The following is a 20,062-nucleotide window of genomic DNA, read 5'->3' on the forward strand; positions in this document are numbered from 1 at the left end:
GGTGACTTGGACAGGCTGGGTGAGTGGGCAGATGCAGTTTAATGTGGATAAATGTGAGGTTATCCACTTTGGTGGTAAGAACGGGAAGGCAGATTATTATCTAAATGGAGTCAAGTTAGGAAAAGGGGAAGCACGAGATCTAGGTGTTCTTGTACATCAGTCACTGAAAGCAAGCATGCAGGTACAGCAGGCAGTGAAGAAAGCTAATGGCATGCTGGCCTTCATAACAAGGGGAGTTGAGTATAGGAGCAAAGAGGTCCTTCTGCAGCTGTACAGGGCCCTGGTGAGACCACACCTGGAGTACTGTGTGCAGTTTTGGTCTCCAAATTTGAGGAAGGACATTCTTGCTATTGAGGGAGTGCAGCGTAGGTTCACAAGGTTAATTCCCAGTAAGGCGGGACTGTCATATGTTGAAAGATTGGAGCGACTGGGTTTGTATACTCTGCAATTTAGAAGGCTGAGAGGGTATCTTATTGAAACATATAAGATTATTAAGGGATTGGACACGCTGGAGGCAGGAAGCATGTTCCCGCTGATGGGTGAGTCCAGAACCAAAGGCCACAGTTTAAGAATTAGGGGTAGGCCATTTAGAACGGAGTTGGGGGAAAACTTTTTCGCCCAGAGAGTGGTGGATGTATGGAATGCTCTGCCCCAGAAGGCTGTGGAGGCCAAGTCTCTGGATGCTTTCAAGAAAAAGATGGATAGAGCTCTTAAAGATAGCGGAATCAAAGGTTATGGGGATAAGGCAGGAACTGGATACTGATTGCGGATGATCAGCCATGATCACAGTGAATGGCGGTGCTGGGTCGAAGGGCCGAATGGCCTACTCCTGCACCTATTGTCTAAGTCATTGGGTATTTTTAAAGCGGAGGTTGATCAGTTCTTGATTAGTCAGGGCATCAACGGTTACAAGGAGAGGCAGGACAATGGGTTTGAGAAGGAGAATAAATTAACCATGATGGAATGGTGCAGCAGATTCGATGGGCTGAATGGCCTAATTCTGTTCCTGTGTTTTATGGTCTAATGGACCTGTCGAGATACCCCACAGTAGAGAGAATCCGAACTGTCTGCATCACAGCCTGCTGGAAACCCCATGCCCACAGGAAGTGGTGGCTATGGCCCACACCATCACCGGTAAAACCTACCCCAGTATTGAACGCAGCTACTCGGGGCGCTACCACATGGAAGCAGATTCCATCATCAAGGACACCCACTGTGCAGGCCTTGCTCTCTTCTCGCCACTACCATCGGGCAGGAGGTCTCACGCCCCCAGCCCCAGGAACAACCATCGGGCTCCTGACTATGACTATGAACCACCACTTCACTCCCCACAACTCTGAACTGATCCTACAACCCACAGACTCACTCCCAGGGACTCTTTTCAACTCATGTTCTCGCTGTCATTTATTTGCACAATTTGTCTTCATAAAAGGTAGGAGTAGAATTAGGCCATTCAGCCCATCGAGTCTGCTGCACCATTCCATCATGGCTGATCCCGGATCAACTCAAGCCCACACACCTGCCTTCTCACCATATCCTTTGATGCTCTTTCAGAAAATGATCAACTTCCACCTTAAATATCCCCCTGGAGTTGGTCTCCACCGCAGTCTGTGGCAGAGCATTCCACAGATTTACTAATCTCCGGCTAAAAAAATTCTACCTTACCTCTGTTCCAAAGAAATTTGACCCGTCCCCTAAAACCCTCACTATTGTTTATAGATGCACTGTAGAAAGCATTCTTCTAGGGTGCATCACAACCTGGTATGGAAGTTGTCCTGTCCAAGACCGGAAGAAACTGCAGAGATCATGAACACAGTGAAGCACATCACACAAACCAATCTTCCGTCCATGGACTCACTTTACACCGCACGCTGTCAGAGCAGTGCTGCCAGGATAATCAAGGACACGACCCACCCAGCCAACACACTTTTCATCCCTCTTCCCTCCGGGAGAAGGTTCAGGAGCTTGAAGACTCGTACGGCCAGATTTGGGAACAGCTTCTTTCCAACTGTGATAAGACTGCTGAACGGATCCTGACCCGGATCTGGGCCGTACCCTCCAAATATCCGGACCTGCCTCTCGGTTTTTTTTGCACTACCTTACTTCCCATTTTTCTATTTATGATTTATAATTTAAATTTTTAACATTTACTATTGATTTGTAATCCAGGGAGTGGGAAGCGCAGAATCAAATATCGCTGTGATAATTGTATGTTCTACTATCAATTGTCTGGCAACAATAAAGTATAAAGTAAAGAGTCACCCCTCAATTTTGAGGCTGTACCCTCTAGTTCTGGATACCCCACGATAGGGAACATCCTCTCCACATCCACCTTATATAGTCCTTTCAACATTCGGTAGGTTTCTATGAGGTTCCCCCACATTCTTCTAAATTCCAGTGAATACAGGCCCAAAACTGTCAAAACACTCCTCATACCCCTTCATTCCCAGAATAATCCTCATTAACCTCCACTGGACTCTCTCTAATGACAACACATCCGTTCTGAGATACGGGGCCCAAAACAGTTGACAATACTCTGTGCGGCCTGACTAGTGTCTTATAAAGGTTCAGCATCATCTCCTTACTTTTATATCCTATTCCCCTTGAAATAAATGCAAACATTGCATTTGCCTTCTTTACCACAGACTCAACCTGTGAATTAACCTTCTGGGAGTCTTGCATGAGGACTCCTAAGTCCCTCTGCACCTCTGATGTTTGAATTTTCTCCCCATTTAGATAATAATCTACACTATTCCTTTTACCAAAATGCATTATCATACGTTTCCCAACACTGTATTCCATCTGCCACTTTTTTGCCCGTTCTCCCAATTTCTCTTAGTCCTGCTGCAATCGCGTTGCTTCCTCTGCAAGACCTACCCCTCTGCCTATGTCCGTAACGTCCACAGACTTTACCACAAGGCCATCAGTTCCATTATCCAAATCATTCACAATGTGAAAAGCTACGGTTCCAATACTGACCCCTGAGAAACACCACTAGTCACTGGAGCCAACTAGAAAAGGCCCCTTTTATTCCCACTCACTGCCTCCTGCCTGTCAGCCATTCCCCTATCCATGCCAGAATCCCTGTAACTCCATAGGATTTTATCTTGTTAAGCTGCCTCATGTGTGGCAACTTATCAAATGCCTTCTGAAAATCCAAGTAAATGACATCCACAGCTTCTCCTTTGTCCATTGGTTGTTTGTCAGTCTTTATTTATGTGTAATTTTTCGTAAATTCTATTGTATTTTTAAACTTTTCCTGTAAATACCTGCAGGAAAATGCATCTCACAGAAAAATAATACGTACATTGATAATGGATTTTACTTTGAACTTTGAAATGTTGAGTTGCTCTGGCAGAATACCACAGCAGTGCAGCGATGAGTGTGATGGTGTAGCAGCTGGAGTTGCTGGAATTTAGCTTCAAGTCAGTTCCCATCGCTGCCTGCAGGGAGTTCGTATGTCCTCCCTGTGACCATGTGGGCTTCCTCCCAGAGACAGATAGATTGGTCATTGTAGGTTGTCCAGTGAGTTGGCCACGATTACATATTATTCTCCCCATACTGATTGCCAGTTTCAGTCTGTGGTAAAGAAGGCAATTGCAATTCTGGCATTTATTTCAAGGGGAATAGAATATAAAAGCAAGGAGATAATGCTGAGCCTTTCTAAGACACTAGTCAGGCCGCACTTAGAGTATTGTCAACAGTTCTGGGCACCATATCTCAGAAAGGATGTGTTGTCATTGGAGAGAGTCCAGAGGAGGTTCACCAGGATGATTCCAGCAAGACAGCTGCTATACTTCATTAGGAGTTTGAAGAGATTTCGCATGTCAAAAACTTCTATAGTTGTACTGTGGAGAGCATTCTGACAGGCTGCATCACTGTCTGGTGTGGAGGGGCTACTGCACAGGACCGAAAGAAGCTGTAGAGGGTTGTAAATCTAGTCAGCTCCATCTTGGGCACTAGCCTGCAAAGTACCCAGGACATCTTCAGGGAGCGGTGTCTCAGAAAGGCAGTGTCCATTATTAAGGACCCCCAGCACCCGGGGCATGCCCTTTTCTCACTGTTACCATCAGGTAGGAGGTACAGAAGCCTGAAGGCACACACTCAGCGATTCAGGAACAGCTTCTTCCCCTCTGCCATCCCATTCCTAAATGGACTGTGAAGCTTTGGACACTACCTCACTTTTTTTAACATACAGTATTTCTGATTTTGCACGTTTTTAAAACATCTATTCAATATACATAATTGATTTACTTGTTTATTAATTATTATTTTTATTTTATTTATTATTATTTTTTTCTCTCTGCTATATTATGTATTGCATTGAACTGCTGCTGCTAAATTAACAAATTTCACGTCACATACCGGTGATAATAAACCTGATTCTGACTCAATTCCTTTGAAAAGTCCTAATCTGCCCTGTTCTCACTATGACCACCGCACACGCGTGCACGCGCGCACACACACACACAGAGTGAACCCCAGGTCATCCCATTCCCCCTAGTTCCCCACACTCTGACCCTCCCCACACACTCTCTCTCACACCGCACGCGTCCTGGTCATCTCATCCTATCCCCCGAGTTCTCCCACACTCTCCCTCGCACATCTTAAACAGTAAATCTGTTCCCCTGGCCTGTGATTCACCTGCTAGTGGACACAGCTCCCCTCTGTCCATCTCAATCCTGACGCTCACCACCCCACCCCACCCCACCTAATACTGTTCCCATGTCTTACGGTCTTGTTTCCCAACCCGACCGATCACCGTCTCCAGGACCCCATAGTCGCTGGCCACTCTGCGACTCCCGTCAGATCAGCCTAACTCTGTTCCTGGGAGAAGGGGCGACACAAGATGTCCGTCACCTCTCCACCCACCAAATTCCCCAGCCATCTCTCTCCCCCATTCCCCGGACATCTCCCCCCATTCCCCAGACATCTCACCCCATTCCCCAGACATCTCTGCCCCCATTCCCCAGACATCTCCCCCCATTCCCCAGCCATCTCTCCCCATTCCCCAGCCATCTCACCCCATTGCCGACATCTCTCCCCCATTCCACAGACATCTCCCCCATTCCCCAGCCATCTCCCCATTCCCTAGCCATCTCTCCCCCATTCCTCAGACATCTCACCCCATTCCCCAGACATCTCTCTCCCATTCCCCAGACATCTCCCCCCCGTTGACCAGACATCTCACCCCATTCCCCAGCCATCTCTCTCCCCTCCCCATTCCCCAGCCATCTCTCCCCCCATTCCCCAGACATCTCTCTCCCCCATTCCCCAGACATCTCTCTCCCCTCCCCATTCCCCGGCCATCTCCCCCCCATTCCCCAGCCATCTCCCCCCCATTCCCCAGCCATCTCCCCCAATTCCCCAGCCATCTCCCCCCATTCCCCAGCAATCTCCCCATTCCCCAGCCATCTCTCCCCCCATTCCTCAGCCCTCTCCCCCTCATTCCCCAGCAATATCTCCCCCATTCCCCAGCCATATCTCCCCCCATTCCCCAGCCATCTCTCCCCCATTCCCCAGCCATCTCTCCCCCCATTCCCCAGCCATCTCTCTCCCCCATTCCTCAGCCATCTCTCCCCATTGCCCAGACATCTCTCCCCATTGCCCAGACATCTCTCCCCCATTCCCCAGCCATCTCTCCCCCATTCCCCAGACATCTCACCCCATTCCCCAGACATCTCTACCCCATTCCCCAGCCATCTCTCCCCGTTTCCCAGCCATCTCTCTCCCCTCCCCATTCCCCAGCCATCTCTCCACCCCATTCCCCAGCCATCTCCCCCCCATTCCCCAGCCATCTCTCTCCCCCATTCCTCAGCCATCTCTCCCCCATTCCCCAGCCATCTCCCCCCATTCCCCAGCCATCTCCCCCCCATTCCCCAGTCATCTCCCCCCATTCCCCAGCAATCTCCCCCATTCCCCAGCCATCTCTCCCCCCATTCCTCAGCCATCTCTCCCCATTGCCCAGACATCTCTCCCCATTGCCCAGACATCTCTCCCCCATTCCCCAGCCATCTCTCCCCCCATTCCCCAGCCATCTCTCCCCCATTCCCCAGACATCTCACCCCATTCCCCAGCCATCTCTACCCCATTCCCCAGACATCTCTTTCCCCTCCCCATTCCCCGGCCATCTCCCCCCGCATTCCCCAGCCATCTCTCCCCTGTTCCCCAGCCATCTCTCTCCCCTCCCCATTCCCCAGCCATCTCTCCACCCCATTCCCCAGCCATCTCTCCCCTGTTCCCCAGCCATCTCTCTCCCCTCCCCATTCCCCAGCCATCTCTCCACCCCATTCCCCAGCCATCTCCCCCCATTCCCCAGCCATATCCCCCCATTCCCCAGCCATCTCTCTCCCCCATTCCTCAGCCATCTCTCCCCATTGCCCAGACATCTCTCCCCATTGCCCAGACATCTCTCCCCCATTCCCCAGCCATCTCTCCCCCCATTCCCCAGCCATCTCTCCCCCATTCCCCAGACATCTCACCCCATTCCCCAGCCATCTCTACCCCATTCCCCAGACATCTCTTTCCCCTCCCCATTCCCCGGCCATCTCCCCCCGCATTCTCCAGCCATCTCTCCCCTGTTCCCCAGCCATCTCCCCCCATTCCCCAGCCATATCCCCCCATTCCCCAGCCATCTCTCTCCCCCATTCCTCAGCCATCTCTCCCCATTCCCCAGCCATCTCCCCCCATTCCCCAGACATCTCTCCCCAATTCCCCAGACATCTCTCCCCCGTTCCCCAGCCATCTCCCCCCATTCCCCAGCCATCTCTCCCCCCCATTCCCCAGCCATCTCTCTCCCCCATTCCTCAGCCATCTCTCCCCATTGCCCAGACATCTCTCCCCATTCCCCAGCCATCTCTCCCCCCATTCCCCAGCCATCTCTCCCCCATTCCCCAGACATCTCACCCCATTCCCCAGCCATCTCTACCCCATTCCCCAGACATCTCTTTCCCCTCCCCATTCCCCGGCCATCTCCCCCCGCATTCCCCAGCAATCTCTCCCCTGTTCCCCAGCCATCTCTCTCCCCTCCCCATTCCCCAGCCATCTCTCCACCCCATTCCCCAGCCATCTCTCCCCCATTCCCCAGCCATCTCTACCCCATTCCCCAGACATCTCTTTCCCCTCCCCATTCCCCGGCCATCTCCCCCCGCATTCCCCAGCCATCTCTCCCGTTCCCCAGCCATCTCTCTCCCCTCCCCATTCCTCAGCCATCTCTCCCCATTGCCCAGCCATCTCCCCCCATTCCCCAGACATCTCTCCCCAATTCCCCAGACATCTCTCCCCCGTTCCCCAGCCATCTCCCCCCATTCCCCAGCAATATCTTCCCCATTCCCCAGCCATATCTCCTCCCATTCCCCAGCCATCTCTCCCCCATTCCCCAGCCATATCTCCCCCATTCCCCAGCCATCTCTCCCCCCATTCCCCAGCCATCTCTCCCCCCCATTCCCCAGCCATCTCTCTCCCCCATTCCTCAGCCATCTCTCCCCATTGCCCAGACATCTCTCCCCATTCCCCAGCCATCTCTCCCCCCATTCCCCAGCCATCTCTCCCCCATTCCCCAGACATCTCACCCCATTCCCCAGCCATCTCTACCCCATTCCCCAGACATCTCTTTCCCCTCCCCATTCCCCGGCCATCTCCCCCCGCATTCCCCAGCAATCTCTCCCCTGTTCCCCAGCCATCTCTCTCCCCTCCCCATTCCCCAGCCATCTCTCCACCCCATTCCCCAGCCATCTCTCCCCCATTCCCCAGCCATCTCTACCCCATTCCCCAGACATCTCTTTCCCCTCCCCATTCCCCGGCCATCTCCCCCCGCATTCCCCAGCCATCTCTCCCGTTCCCCAGCCATCTCTCTCCCCTCCCCATTCCCCAGCCATCTCTCCCCATTGCCCAGACATCTCTCCCCCATTCCCCAGCCATCTCTCCCCTCATTCCCCAGCCATCTCTCCCCCCATTCCCCAGCCATCTCTCCCCCCCATTCCCCAGCCATCTCCCCCCATTCCCCAGCCATCTCTCCCCTCATTCCCCAGCCATCTCTCCCCCCATTCCCCAGCCATCTCTCCCCCCATTCCCCAGCCATCTCTCCCCCATTCCCCAGACATCTCCCCAGCCATCTCTCCCCCCATTCCCCAGCCATCTCTCCCGCCATTCCCCAGCCATCTCTCTCCCCCATTCCCCAGCCATCACTCTCCCCATTCCCCAGCCATCACTCTCCCCATTCCCCAGCCATCTCCCCCATTCCTCAGCCATCCCCCATTCCCCAGCCATCTCCCCCATTCCCCAGCCATCTCTCTCTCCCCCATTCTCCAGACATCTCATCCCATTGCCCAGCCATCTCTCCCCCATTCCCCAGACATCTCACCCCATTCCCCAGCCATCTCTCCCCATTCCCCAGCCACCTCTTCCCCCATTCCCCAGATATCTCTCTCTCCCCCATTCCCCAGTCATCTCCCCTCATTCCCCAGCCATCTCACCCCGCCACCCCGCATTCCCCAGCCACAACGCATGGAAATGAAGGCAGACAAAGAGAGTGAGCAGATGCAGTTGGTCAGGTTTATCAGTGCCCGAGGCATCCAGAACAACAGTCCCAATCTTCTGTTAACACCGCCCACACACTCCCATCTCAGCTCCCAGCGCACAGCAACTCCACGTCCTGGATGAGGCCCACTGCAACAGACAGCTGCCGGATTTCGTTCTCCCATCCACTGGCCCTAGCCCGTACCAGACCGGATCAGCACTGGTAGGAATGTTCCAGATCCACTCGCCTGTCCCAGACCTGTTCCTCAGCCCCACAACCACTGCTCAGGGAGCTTCAGATGCACAGCACCAGTCGCAGGATTCCCTGCGCTACCAGGCACCGGTCCCCAAATCCCCGGCGCTACCCGCAGCCAGCTCCCGGTCCTCAGCACGATTTGGCACTGGGCCCAGATCCCCGTCACCAATTGGCTCCAGTCCCTGGAAACACCAGCCCCACGTGGAGATGGTCCCCGGATTCTGGGAAACACCAGTACTACGTGGAGTCAGTCCCCGGATCCCTGGCACCACAAGGCGCTGGGCACCAGACCCCCGGCACCACGAGGCGCTGGGCACCAGACCCCCGGCACCACGAGGCGCTGGGCACCAGACCCCCGGCACCACGAGGCGCTGGGCACCAGACCCCCGGCACCACGAGGCGCTGGGCACCAGACCCCCGGCACCACGAGGCGCTGGGCACCAGACCCCCGGCACCACGAGGCGCTGGGCACCAGACCCCCGGCACCACGAGGCGCTGGGCACCAGACCCCCGGCACCACGAGGCGCTGGGCACCAGACCCCCGGCACCACGAGGCGCTGGGCACCAGACCCCCGGCACCACGAGGCGCTGGGCACCAGACCCCCGGCACTACCTGGCACCGGCCCAGCGGTACTGGAGTTGCTGCAGGAAGCTGACCGAGTTGCAGATGAGCAGGGCGGCCAGGCCCTGCAGGGCTCCGCAGTCACCGCCCTCTTGCACCTGCACCCAGAGCGCGGGCAGCTCGGCCGGGCCGACGTGGTGCGAGGAAAAGGCGCGATGGAGGCAGCAGCGGAGCGGGTACAGGCGCTGCGAACCCGCCATGCGGGCCGAGGGCGTGGGCCGGAGCCCGGCCGCCCGGGCACACATGCCGACGAAGGCGTCCTCCACCCGGATGAGGGGCAGGCGGTGGGCGGCGGCCAGCACCTTGGCGGCAGCGCCGCGCGAAAGCACGTAGGCCGTACCGCTGCAGTAGTGGGGGTAGACGGGCGCCGGGTAGGCGGCCTCGGGCACGTAGTAGGGGCTATCGGGGTCCCGCTCCACCCGCACGCCGGCGTGGACGCGGCCCAGGTAGAGGTCGGGCTCGGCCGGGCTGTGGGGCCGCGGGGGCCCGGGCCCGGGCTCGGGCGGGCTCAGGGCCGCCAGGTGGGTCACCAGCGCCCGCACGTTGACGAAGACGTCGTCGTCCGCTTTGAGCAGGAAGCGAGCCTCCGGGCAGTGCTCCCGCGCCCAGCCCAGCACCATCAGCGTCTTGAGCGTCAGGTTGAGGTAGGTGTCGGCGAAGAGGCCCTGCACCAGGTCGCCGTGCCGCTGGGCCTCGGCCTCCAGCAGCCGCGCCTCCCGCGCGGTGGCGGGCAGGCCCAGGGCGAACAGGGTGCGCACCCGCCGGCCGGCCACCTCGGCCAGCGAGCCCCAGCTGGCCCGGATGGCCTGCCGCTGGCGCCGGTGGCCGGGGCTGCTGGTCACCAGGGTCACCAGGAAGACCGGGCGGGGGCCGCTGCAGGCGCCCGGGTTGGGCAGCCGGAGGGGGCCGGGGGCCCACCCAGCAGCGGGCGCGGGCCGCCGCGGCAGCTCGGGGCCGCCCGTCTCCCCGAACCCGTCCCCGTCCCCGTCCCCGCTCAGCACCCACTCCTCGATCCGCCCCAGCAGCAGCAGCAGGGTGATCAGGACCAGCAGCACCAGCGCCACGGCCGGGGGCAGCCGGCGCCGGCCGAGCGGGCACCGCATCGCTGGGTCACTGGGCTCCCCGGCCGGAGAACCACAAAGTCTGGAAACCCACTGGCTCACCGGAGTCGCACTGGATCACCGGAGACCCACTGGATCACCGGAGTCTCACTGGATCACTGGAGACCCGCTGGATCACTGCATTATTGGAGTTCCACTGGAATCCCGTCACTGTCCGACTGAAGATCTTGCTATTTCACTGTAGTCCCACCTCGAGGTGAATGCAGTTCCCCCCGTGGGCCACTGGGGGTTTCGTCACTGGATTCCACTGTCTCTCTGTCCCCACTGGATCGCAGGAGTCCACTGGATCATTGTAGCCTCACTCCGAATCTACAGAACAAACATGAGAAAGAGAAATCACCACCCAGGACATACTCTCATCTCACTGCTGCCATTGGGAAGAAGGTACAAGACTCTCACCCCCAGGGTCAGGAACAGTTATTACCCCTCAACCATCAGGAACCATCACCCAGGCCACATTCTGGTCTCACTGCTGTCATCATCAGGCAGGAGGTGCAGGAGCCCCAGGACTCTCACCACCAGGGTCAGGAACAGTTATTACCTTATCAACCATCCTATTACATGGCATCACTCACTACACGCGGTGCAGTCTCGGGGAATGGAGCAACACTCACAACACGCTGGAGGAACTCAGCAGGTCGGGCAGCATCCGTGGAAACGATCAGTCGACGTTTCGGGCCGGAACCCTTCGTCAGGACTGAAGAGGGAAGGGGCAGAGGCCCTATAAAGAAGGGTGGGAGGGTGGGAAGGAGAAGGCCTCTTTTTGAGTTTATATTACACGGCATCAAAGGTTACAGGGAGAAGGCCGGGAAATGAGGTTGTAAAAAAAAAAGGATCAGCCGTGATTGAATGGCGGAGCAGACTCGATGGGCCAAATGGCCTCATTCTGCTCCTGTGTCTTATGTCTTGGTTTTATCAGCCTTTTGAAGCAGAGAGGATAACTTCACCTGCCCCATCACTGAACTGCTCTCACTTTCACAGACTCGTCATCTCACTTGTCTCAATATTGATTGCTTTTTAAAAAATTATTATTGTTTCTTTCTTTTGTATTGTCACACCGGTTGAACTGGCTAGTGGCGTGGTCTTTCATTGGATCTGCTGTGGACAGACCTACTGAGTAAGCCTACACGACACTGAATCTCGGGGTTGTTATGCTGACATGTACGTACTTTGACAATGCGAACTTTGGACATCGCTCGTTTACTTGTACAGCCCCGTGCCTGTCCCAAACTAGTATCTGTCCTCTCCACTCCCCCTCTACCTCGCCCCGTCTCATTACTCTCCCACTCGCTCCCCTCCCTTTCCCAGTCCTCGCCTCTCCGCACGACTGCCCCAGGGTGCCGAGGGAGGGGAGGCCTGAGGCCGCGGTGCAGGGTAGGACGTCACTGACCTGGATCGGTAGGTGCTGTTCGGGGTCCGGACGCGGGCCAACGCTCACGGACACGCGGGCACACAGTTTCTGAGTGCGCAAGGTGAAGTGCACCTGTCGCCGCCGCGGGTCACCGGTTCAGTGGGTGGGGCCTGGCGTCAGAGAGTGGGGGGAGAGAGCGAGACCTGAGGGGGTGGGGGAGAGACACCGGGGATGGGAGACAGCACAAGTAAAGACGGGGTCGGGGTAATCAGCGGGAAACGGCACACCACAGAGAGGGAGGGGGCAGATAGGGTTGGGGAGGGAAGCGGAAGGGGAGTGAGTGGAAGGGAGCGCTCGAGGGGGAAGAGGAGGGGTGAGAGGGATTGCGGAAGATGAGAAAGCGCAAGGGAGAGGAAGCGGAGAGCGGACCCACACGTATGAAAATAACATCTCCCGGAGCCGTGCTGCGTCTCTCACTGTCTCCAGGTATCCCTCTCCCTCCCGCATTCTCTCTCTGACTCTCTTCCTCACTCCTCGGCTGTCGGTACTGTTTCTCTCAGTCACCTCCCCATCTCCCTTTCTCCTCCCTCCCTCTCTCTCTCTCTTTCTCTCTCTCTCCGACTGAGAGCGCCAGGGACAGCGAAAGGCGGACCTGCATTGCGGCGGGAGGGAGACCGAAGCGATCGGGGGAGAAGACACATTCCGGAGGAGGACGGGACGGGACGGAGGGTGGGAGACAGCAGCACACGCGAGGCGAGACTGAGCGCGGTCTCGGACACCGCCAAGCAGACACACCTCCAGCCGCTCCGAGCACCGCCGCTGCATCGCCGCAATGCGCCGAACTGGGCGGGGGCAGCCCCGAGTGTGAGAGGTGCTGTCCCGCCAGCTGGGACCGGGCCAAAGTTACAGACCCCGGGTCCTGTCACTATACCTTCGTTCCTCTCTTTATCCCGGTGTACCGTCCGCAACAGTGTGTGTGTGTGTGTGTCTGTATCGAGGAATAACGCTCTGTAACGGTGTGTCTCTGTGTCTCCCGGTGTACCAGTCTGTAACGGTGTGTGTCTCTGTGTCTCCCAGTGTACCAGTCTGTAACGGTGTGTGTCTCTGTGTATCCCGGTGTACCAGTCTGTAACGGTGTGTCTCTGTGTCTCCCGGTGTACCACTCTGTAACGGTGTGTGTCTCTGTGTCTCCCGGTGTACCACTCTGTAACGGTGTGTGTCTCTGTGTATCCCGGTGTACCACTCTGTAACGGTGTGTGTCTCCGTGTATCCTGGTGTACCAGTCTGTAACGATGTGTGTCTCCGTGTCTCCCGGTGTACCACTCTGTAACGGTGTGTGTCTCCGTGTATCCTGGTGTACCAGTCTGTAACGGTGTGTGTCTCTGTGTCTCCTGGTGTACCACTGTAACAGTGTTGAAACGTAGAAAACCTACAGCACAATATAGGCCCTTCAGCCCACAATGCTGCGCCAAACATGTACTTACTTTAGAAATTATCCCGGGTTACCCTTAGCCCTCTGTTTTTCTAAGCTCCATGTCCCTATCCAGGAGTCTCTTAAAAGACCCCATTGTATCCGCCTCCACCACTGTCGCCGTCAGCCCATTCCACGCACTCACCACTCTGTGTTTAAATAAAAACATACCCCTGACATCTCCTCTGTACCTTCTTCCGAGCTCCTTAAACTGTGCCCTCTCATGCTAGCCATTTCAGCCCTGGGAAAAAGTTTCTGACTATCCACATGATCAATGCCTCTCATCATCCTATACACCTCTATCAGGTCACCTCTCATCCTCCATCGCTCCAAGGAGAAAAGGCCAAGTTCGCTCAACCTATTCTCATAAGGCATGCTCCCCAATCCAGGCAACATCTTTGTAAATCTCCTCTGCACCCTTTCTATAGTTTCCACACCCTTCCTGTACTGAGGTGACCAGAACTGAGCACAGTACTCCATGGGGTCTGACCAGGGTCCTGTATAGCTGTGACATTAACTCTCAGCTCTTGAACTCAATCCCACGATTGATGATGGCCAATGCACCATATGCCTTCGTAACCACAGAGTCAACCTGCATAGCAGCTTTGAGTGTCCTATGGACCCCAAGATCCCTCTGATCCTCCACACTGCCAAGAGTCTTATCATTAATACTATATTCTTCCATCATATTTGACCTACCAAAATGAACCACTTCATACTTATCTGGGTTGAACTCCATCTTCCAGAAATCAACCTAGTTTTGCATCGTATTGATGTCCAGCTATAACATCTGACAGTCCTCGACACCAGCCACAACACCCCAAACCTTTACATCATCAGCAATTTTACTAACCCATCCCTCCACTTCCTCACCCAGTTCATTTATAAAAATCACGAAGAGTAGGGGTCCCAGAACAGATCCCTGAGGCACACCACTGGTCACCGACCTCCATGCAGAATATGACCCATCCACAACCACTGTTTGCCTTCTGTGGACAAGCCAGTTCTGGATCCACAAAGCAATGTCCCCTTGGATCCCATGCCTCCTTACTTTCTCAATAAGCCTTGCATGGGGTATCTATTTTGTGACATGATATGTCTATTTTAATGCAAGCAGTATCATGAACAAAGCGGATGAGTTTAGAGCGTGGATCAGCACTTGGAGCTATGATGTTGTGGCCATTACAGAGACTTGGATGGTACAGGGACAGGACGTACCGGGTTTTAGATGTTTCAGAAAGGACAGGGAGGGAGGCAATAGAGGTGGGGGCATGGCACTGTTGATCAGAGATAGTGTCACGGCTGCAGAAAAGGAGGAAGTCATGGAGGGATTGTCTACGGAGTCTCTGTGGGTGGAAGTTAGGAAGGAGTCAATAACTCTACGGGTATTTTTTATAGACCATTCAATCATAACAGGGACATTGAGCAGCAGATAGGGAGACAGATTCTGGAAAGGTATAATAATAACAGGGTTGTTATGGTGGGAGATTTTAATTTCCCAAATATCAAGAGGGATAGGAACAGACAAGTTAGGAAAGTTGCAAACACGAGGAAATCTGCAGATGCTGGAAATTCAAGCAACACACACAAAATGCTGGTGGAACGCAGCAGGCCAGGCAGCATCTACAGGAAGAGAAACGTTGACTGTACCTCTTCCTATAGATTCTGCCTGGCCTGCTAAGTTAGGAAAGTGTTTAATTGGAGTAAGAGGATGAAGCTTGTGGGTGGAGCTGAGAAACAGGAAAGGTATGGCCACATTAGTGGGATTGTATTACAGACCACCCAATAGTCAAAGAGAATTGGAAGTGCAAATCTGCAGAGAGATAGCAGGCAACTGCAGGAAACATAAAGTTGTGGTGGTAGGGAATTTTAATTTTCCATATATTGATTGGGTCTCCCATACTGTCAGGGGTCTAGATGGTTTAGAGTTTATAAAATGTGTTCAGGAAAGTTTTCTAAATCAATATACAGAGGGACCAACAAGAGGGGATGCAATACTGGATTTCCTGTTAGGAAACGAGTTAGGACAAGTGACAGAAGTCTGTGTAGGGGAGCACTTTGGTTCCAGTGATCATAACACCATTAGTTTCAATTTGATCATGGACAAGGATAGATCTGGTCCTAGGGTTGAGGTCCTTAACTGGAAGAAGGTCAAATTTGAAGAAATGAGAAAGGATCTAAAAAGCGTGGATTGGGACAGGTTGTTCTCTGGCATGGATGTGATTGGTAAGTGGGAAGCCTTCAAAGCAGAAATTTTGAGAGTGCAGAATTTGTATGTTCCTGTCAGGATTAAAGGTAAGGTGAATAGGAATAAGGAACCTTGGTTCTCAAGGGATATTGCAACTCTGATAAAGAAGAAGAGGGAGTTATATGACGTGTATAGGAAGCAGGGAGTTAATCAGGTGCTTGAGGAGTATAAGAAGTGCAAGAAAATAGTTAAGAAAGAAATCAGGAGGGCTAAAAGAAGACATGAGGTTGCCTTGGCAGTCAAAGTGAAGGATAATCCAAAGAGCTTTTACAGGTATATTAAGAGCAAAAGGATTGTAAGGGATAAAATTGGTCCTCTTGAAGATCAGAGTGGTTGGCTATGTGCGGAACCAAAGGAAATGGGGGAGATCTTAAATAGGTTTTTTGCGTCTGTGTTTACTAAGGAAACTGGCATGAGGTCTATGGAATTGAGGGAATCAAGTAGTGAGATCATGGAAACTGTACAGATTGAAAAGGAGGAGGTCCTTGCTGTCTTGAGGAAAATTAAAGTGGATAAATCCCCGGGACCTGACAGAGTGTTCCCTTGGACCTTGAAGGAGACTAATGTTGAAATTGCGGGGGCCCTGGCAGAAATATTTAAAATGTGGCTGTGTACAGGTGAGGTGCCGGAGGATTGGAGAGTGGCTCATGTTGTTCCGTTGTTTAAAAAAGGATCGAAAAGTAATCCGGGAAATTATAGGCCAGTAAGTTTAACGTCGGTAGTAGGTAAGTTATTGGAGGGAGTACTAAGAGACAGAATCTACAAGCATTTGGATAGACTGGGAATTATTAGGAAGAGTCAACATGGCTTTGTGCGTGGTAGATCACGTTTGACCAATCTATTGGAGTTTTTCGAGGAGGTTACCAGGAAAGTGGATGAAGGGAAGGCAGTGGATATTGTCTACATGGACTTCAGTAAGGCCTTTGACAAGGTCCCGCATGGGAGGTTAGTTAGGAAAATTCAGTCGCTAGGTATACATGGAGAGGTAGTAAATTGGATTAGACATTGGCTCGATGGAAGAAGCCAGAGAGTGGTGGTAGAGAATTGCTTCTGTGAGTGGAGGCCTGTGACTAGTGGTGTGCCACAGGGATCAGTGCTGGGTCTATTGTTATTTGTCATCTATATCAATGATCTGGATGATAATGTGGTAAATTGGATCAGCAAGTTTGCTGATAATACAAAGATTGGAGGTGTAGTAGACAGTGAGGAACGTTTTCAGAGACTGCAGAGGGACTTGGACCAGCTGGAAAAATGGGCTAGAGAATGGCAGATGGAGTTTAATACTGACAAGTGTGAGGTATTGCACGTTGGAAGGACAAACCAACGTAGAACATACAGGGTTAATGGTAAGGCACTGAGGAGTGCAGTGGAACAGAGGGATCTGGGAATACAGATACAAAATTCCCTAAAAGTGGCGTCACAGGTAGATAGTGTCATAAAGAGAGCTTTTGGTACATTGGCCTTTATTAATCAAAGTATTGAGTATAAGAGCTGGAATGTTATGATGAGGTTGTATAAGGCATTGGTGAGGCCGAATCTGGAGTATTGTGTTCAGTTTTGGTCACCAAATTACAGGAAGGATATAAATAAGGTTGAAAGAGTGCAGAGAAGATTTACAAGGATGTTGCTGGGACTTGAGAAACTCAGTTACAGAGAAAGGTTGAATAGGTTGGGACTTTATTCCCTGGAGCGTAGAAGAATGAGGGGAGATTTGATAGAGGTATATAAAATTATGATGGGTATAGATAGAGTGAATGCAAGCAGGCTTTTTCCACTGAGGCAAGGGGAGAAAAAAACCAGAGGACATGGATTAAGGGTGAGGGGGGAAAAGTTTAAAGGGAACATTAGTGGGGGCTTCTTCACACAGAGAGTGGTGGGAGTATGGAATGAGCTGCCAGACGAGGTGGTAAGTGTGGGTTCTTTTTTAACATTTAAGAATAAATTGGACAGATACATGGATGGGAGGTGTATGGAGGGATATGGTCCGTGTGCAGGTCAGTGGGACTAGGCAGAAAATGGTTCGGCACAGCCAAGAAGGGCCAAAAGGCCTGTTTCTGTGCTGTAGTTTTTCTATGGTTTCTATGGAAACATCAGGCTATCAGTCAGGAACTTGGAAGCATAAATCGTAAACAGATGTTCTCAGGAAAACTTATGTAAAAAATGTGGCAAATGTTCAGGGATTATTTACATGGGGTTCTGCATAGTTATGTTCCAATGAGACAGGGAAACGATAGAAAGGTACAGGAACCTTGGTGTACAAAGGCTGCTGTAAATCTGGTCAAGAAGAAGAAGAGCTTGCGAAAGGTTCAAAAACAAGGTAATGATAACCTTATAACAATTACAGCATGGAAACAGGCCCTCTCGGCCCTTCTAGTCCGTGCCGAACTCTTACCTTCACCTAGTCCCACCGACCTGCACTCAGCCCATAACCCTCCATTCCTTTCCTGTCCATATATCTATCCAATTTAACTTTAAATAGACAACATCGAACCTGCCTCAACCACTTCTGCTGGAAGCTTGTTCCCCACAGCTACAACTCTCTGAGTAAAGAAGTTCCCCCTCATGTAACCCCTAAACCTTTGCCCTTTAACTCTCAACTCATGTCCTCTTGTTTGAATCTCCCCCACTCTCAATGGAAAAAGTCTAACCAAGTCAACCATATCAATACCTCTCATAATTTTAAACACCTCTATCAAGTCCCCCCTCAACCTTCTACGCTCCAAAGAATAAAGACCTAACTTATTCAACCTTTCTCTGCAACTTAGGAGATGAAACCCAGGCAACATTTTAGTAAATCTCCTCTGTACTCTCTCAATTTTATTGACATCTTTCCTATAATTCGGTGACCAGAACTGTACACAATACTCCAAATTTGGCTTTACCAATGCCTTATACAATTTCAGCATTACATCTCAACTCCTATACTCAATGCTCTGATTTATACACTTCACTACCCTATCCACATGAGATTCCACCTTCAGGGAAATATGCACCATTATTCCTAGATCCCTCTGTTCTATTGCATTCTTCAATGCCCTACCATTTACCATGTATGTCCTATTTTGATTAGTTCTACCAAAATGTAGCACCTCACATTTATCAGCATTAAACTCCATCTGCCTTCTTTCAGCCCACTCTTCTAACTGGCCTAAATTTCTCTGCAAGCTTTGAAAACCTACTTCATTATCTACAACCCCACCTATCTTAGTATCATCTGCATACTTACTAATCCAATTTACAACCCCATTACCCAGATCATTAATATATATGACAAACAACATTGGACCCAGTACAGATCCTTGAGGCACACCACTAGACACTGTCCTCCAACCTGACAAACAGTTATCCACCACTACTCTCTGGCATCTCCCATCCAGCCACTGTTGAATCCATTTTACTACTTCGATATTAATACTTAACGATTGAACCTTCCTAACTAACATTCCATGTGGAACCTTGTCAAAGGCCTTACTGAAGTCCATATAGACAACATCCACCGCTTTACCCTCGTCAACTTTCGAGTAACCTCTTCAAAAAATTCAGTAAGATTTGTCAAACATGACCTTCCATGCACAAATCGATGTTGACTGTTCCTAATCAGACCCTGTCTATGCAGATAATTATATATACCATCCCTCAGAATACTTTACATCAGTTTACCCACCACTGACGTTAAACTCACAGGCCGATAATTGCTAGGTTTACTCTTAGAACCCTTTTTAAACAATGGAACAACGTGAGCAATATGCCAATCCTCCAGTACCATCCCCGTTTCTAATGACATTTGAAATATTTCTGTCAGAGCCCCTGCTATTTCCACACTAACTTTCCTCAAGGTCCTAGGGAATATCCTGTCTGGACCCGGAGACTTATCCACTTACATATTCCTTAAAATTGCCAGTACTTCCTCTTCTTTAATCATCATACTTTCCATAACTACCCTTCTTGTTTCCTTTACCTTACACAATTCACATAACTACCCTTCTTGTTTCCTTTACCTTACACAATTCAATATCCTTCTCCTTAGTGAATACCGAAGAAAAGAAATTGTTCAAAATCTCCCCCATCTCTTTTGGCTCTGCACATAGCCGTCCACTCTGATTCTCCAAGGGACCAATTTTATCCCTCAGTAGAGATCGAGAAGATTTTAAGGCCAGCAGGAAGGAGCTTAAGAATGAAATTAGGAGAGCCAGAAGGAGCCACGAGAAGGCATTGGTGAGTAGGATTAAGGAAAACCCCAAGGCATTCTACTAGTACGTGAAGAGCAAGAGGATAAGACGTGAGAGCATAGGACCAATCAAGTGTGACAGTGGAAAAGTGTGTATGGAACCGGAAGAGATAGCAGAGGTACTTAATGAATACTTTGCTTCAGTATTCACTACAGAAAAGGATCTTGGCAATTGTATGCATGACTTACAGTGGACTGAAAAGCTTGAGCATGTGGATATTAAGGAAGAGGATGTGCTGGAGCTTTTG

At 51.9% G+C, this 20,062-nt stretch overlaps 1 protein-coding gene across 6 annotated transcripts in view; it reads right to left on the minus strand.

Moving 5' to 3' along the window:
* Nucleotides 1–9,284: 9,284 nt before the first annotated feature.
* Nucleotides 9,285–20,062, minus strand: part of b3galt4 (UDP-Gal:betaGlcNAc beta 1,3-galactosyltransferase, polypeptide 4) — a 34,981-nt gene continuing 24,203 nt past the window's right edge. For 4 of the 6 annotated variants that reach the window (XM_072257414.1, XM_072257416.1, XM_072257415.1 and 1 more), the window contains one exon: nucleotides 9,285–10,825. In XM_072257414.1, coding sequence (XP_072113515.1) covers nucleotides 9,383–10,498 — 1,116 coding nt within the window. In that variant the 5' untranslated portion in view covers nucleotides 10,499–10,825 and the 3' untranslated portion in view covers nucleotides 9,285–9,382. Of the gene's footprint in view, nucleotides 10,826–11,906; nucleotides 12,184–12,662; nucleotides 12,703–20,062 lie in introns of those variants that run through there. The other 2 variants (XM_072257419.1, XM_072257413.1) reach the window with 2 other exon arrangements.

Source organism: Mobula birostris, chromosome 5, assembly GCF_030028105.1.
Source record: "Mobula birostris isolate sMobBir1 chromosome 5, sMobBir1.hap1, whole genome shotgun sequence".
Taxonomy (NCBI): Eukaryota; Metazoa; Chordata; class Chondrichthyes; order Myliobatiformes; family Myliobatidae; genus Mobula; species Mobula birostris.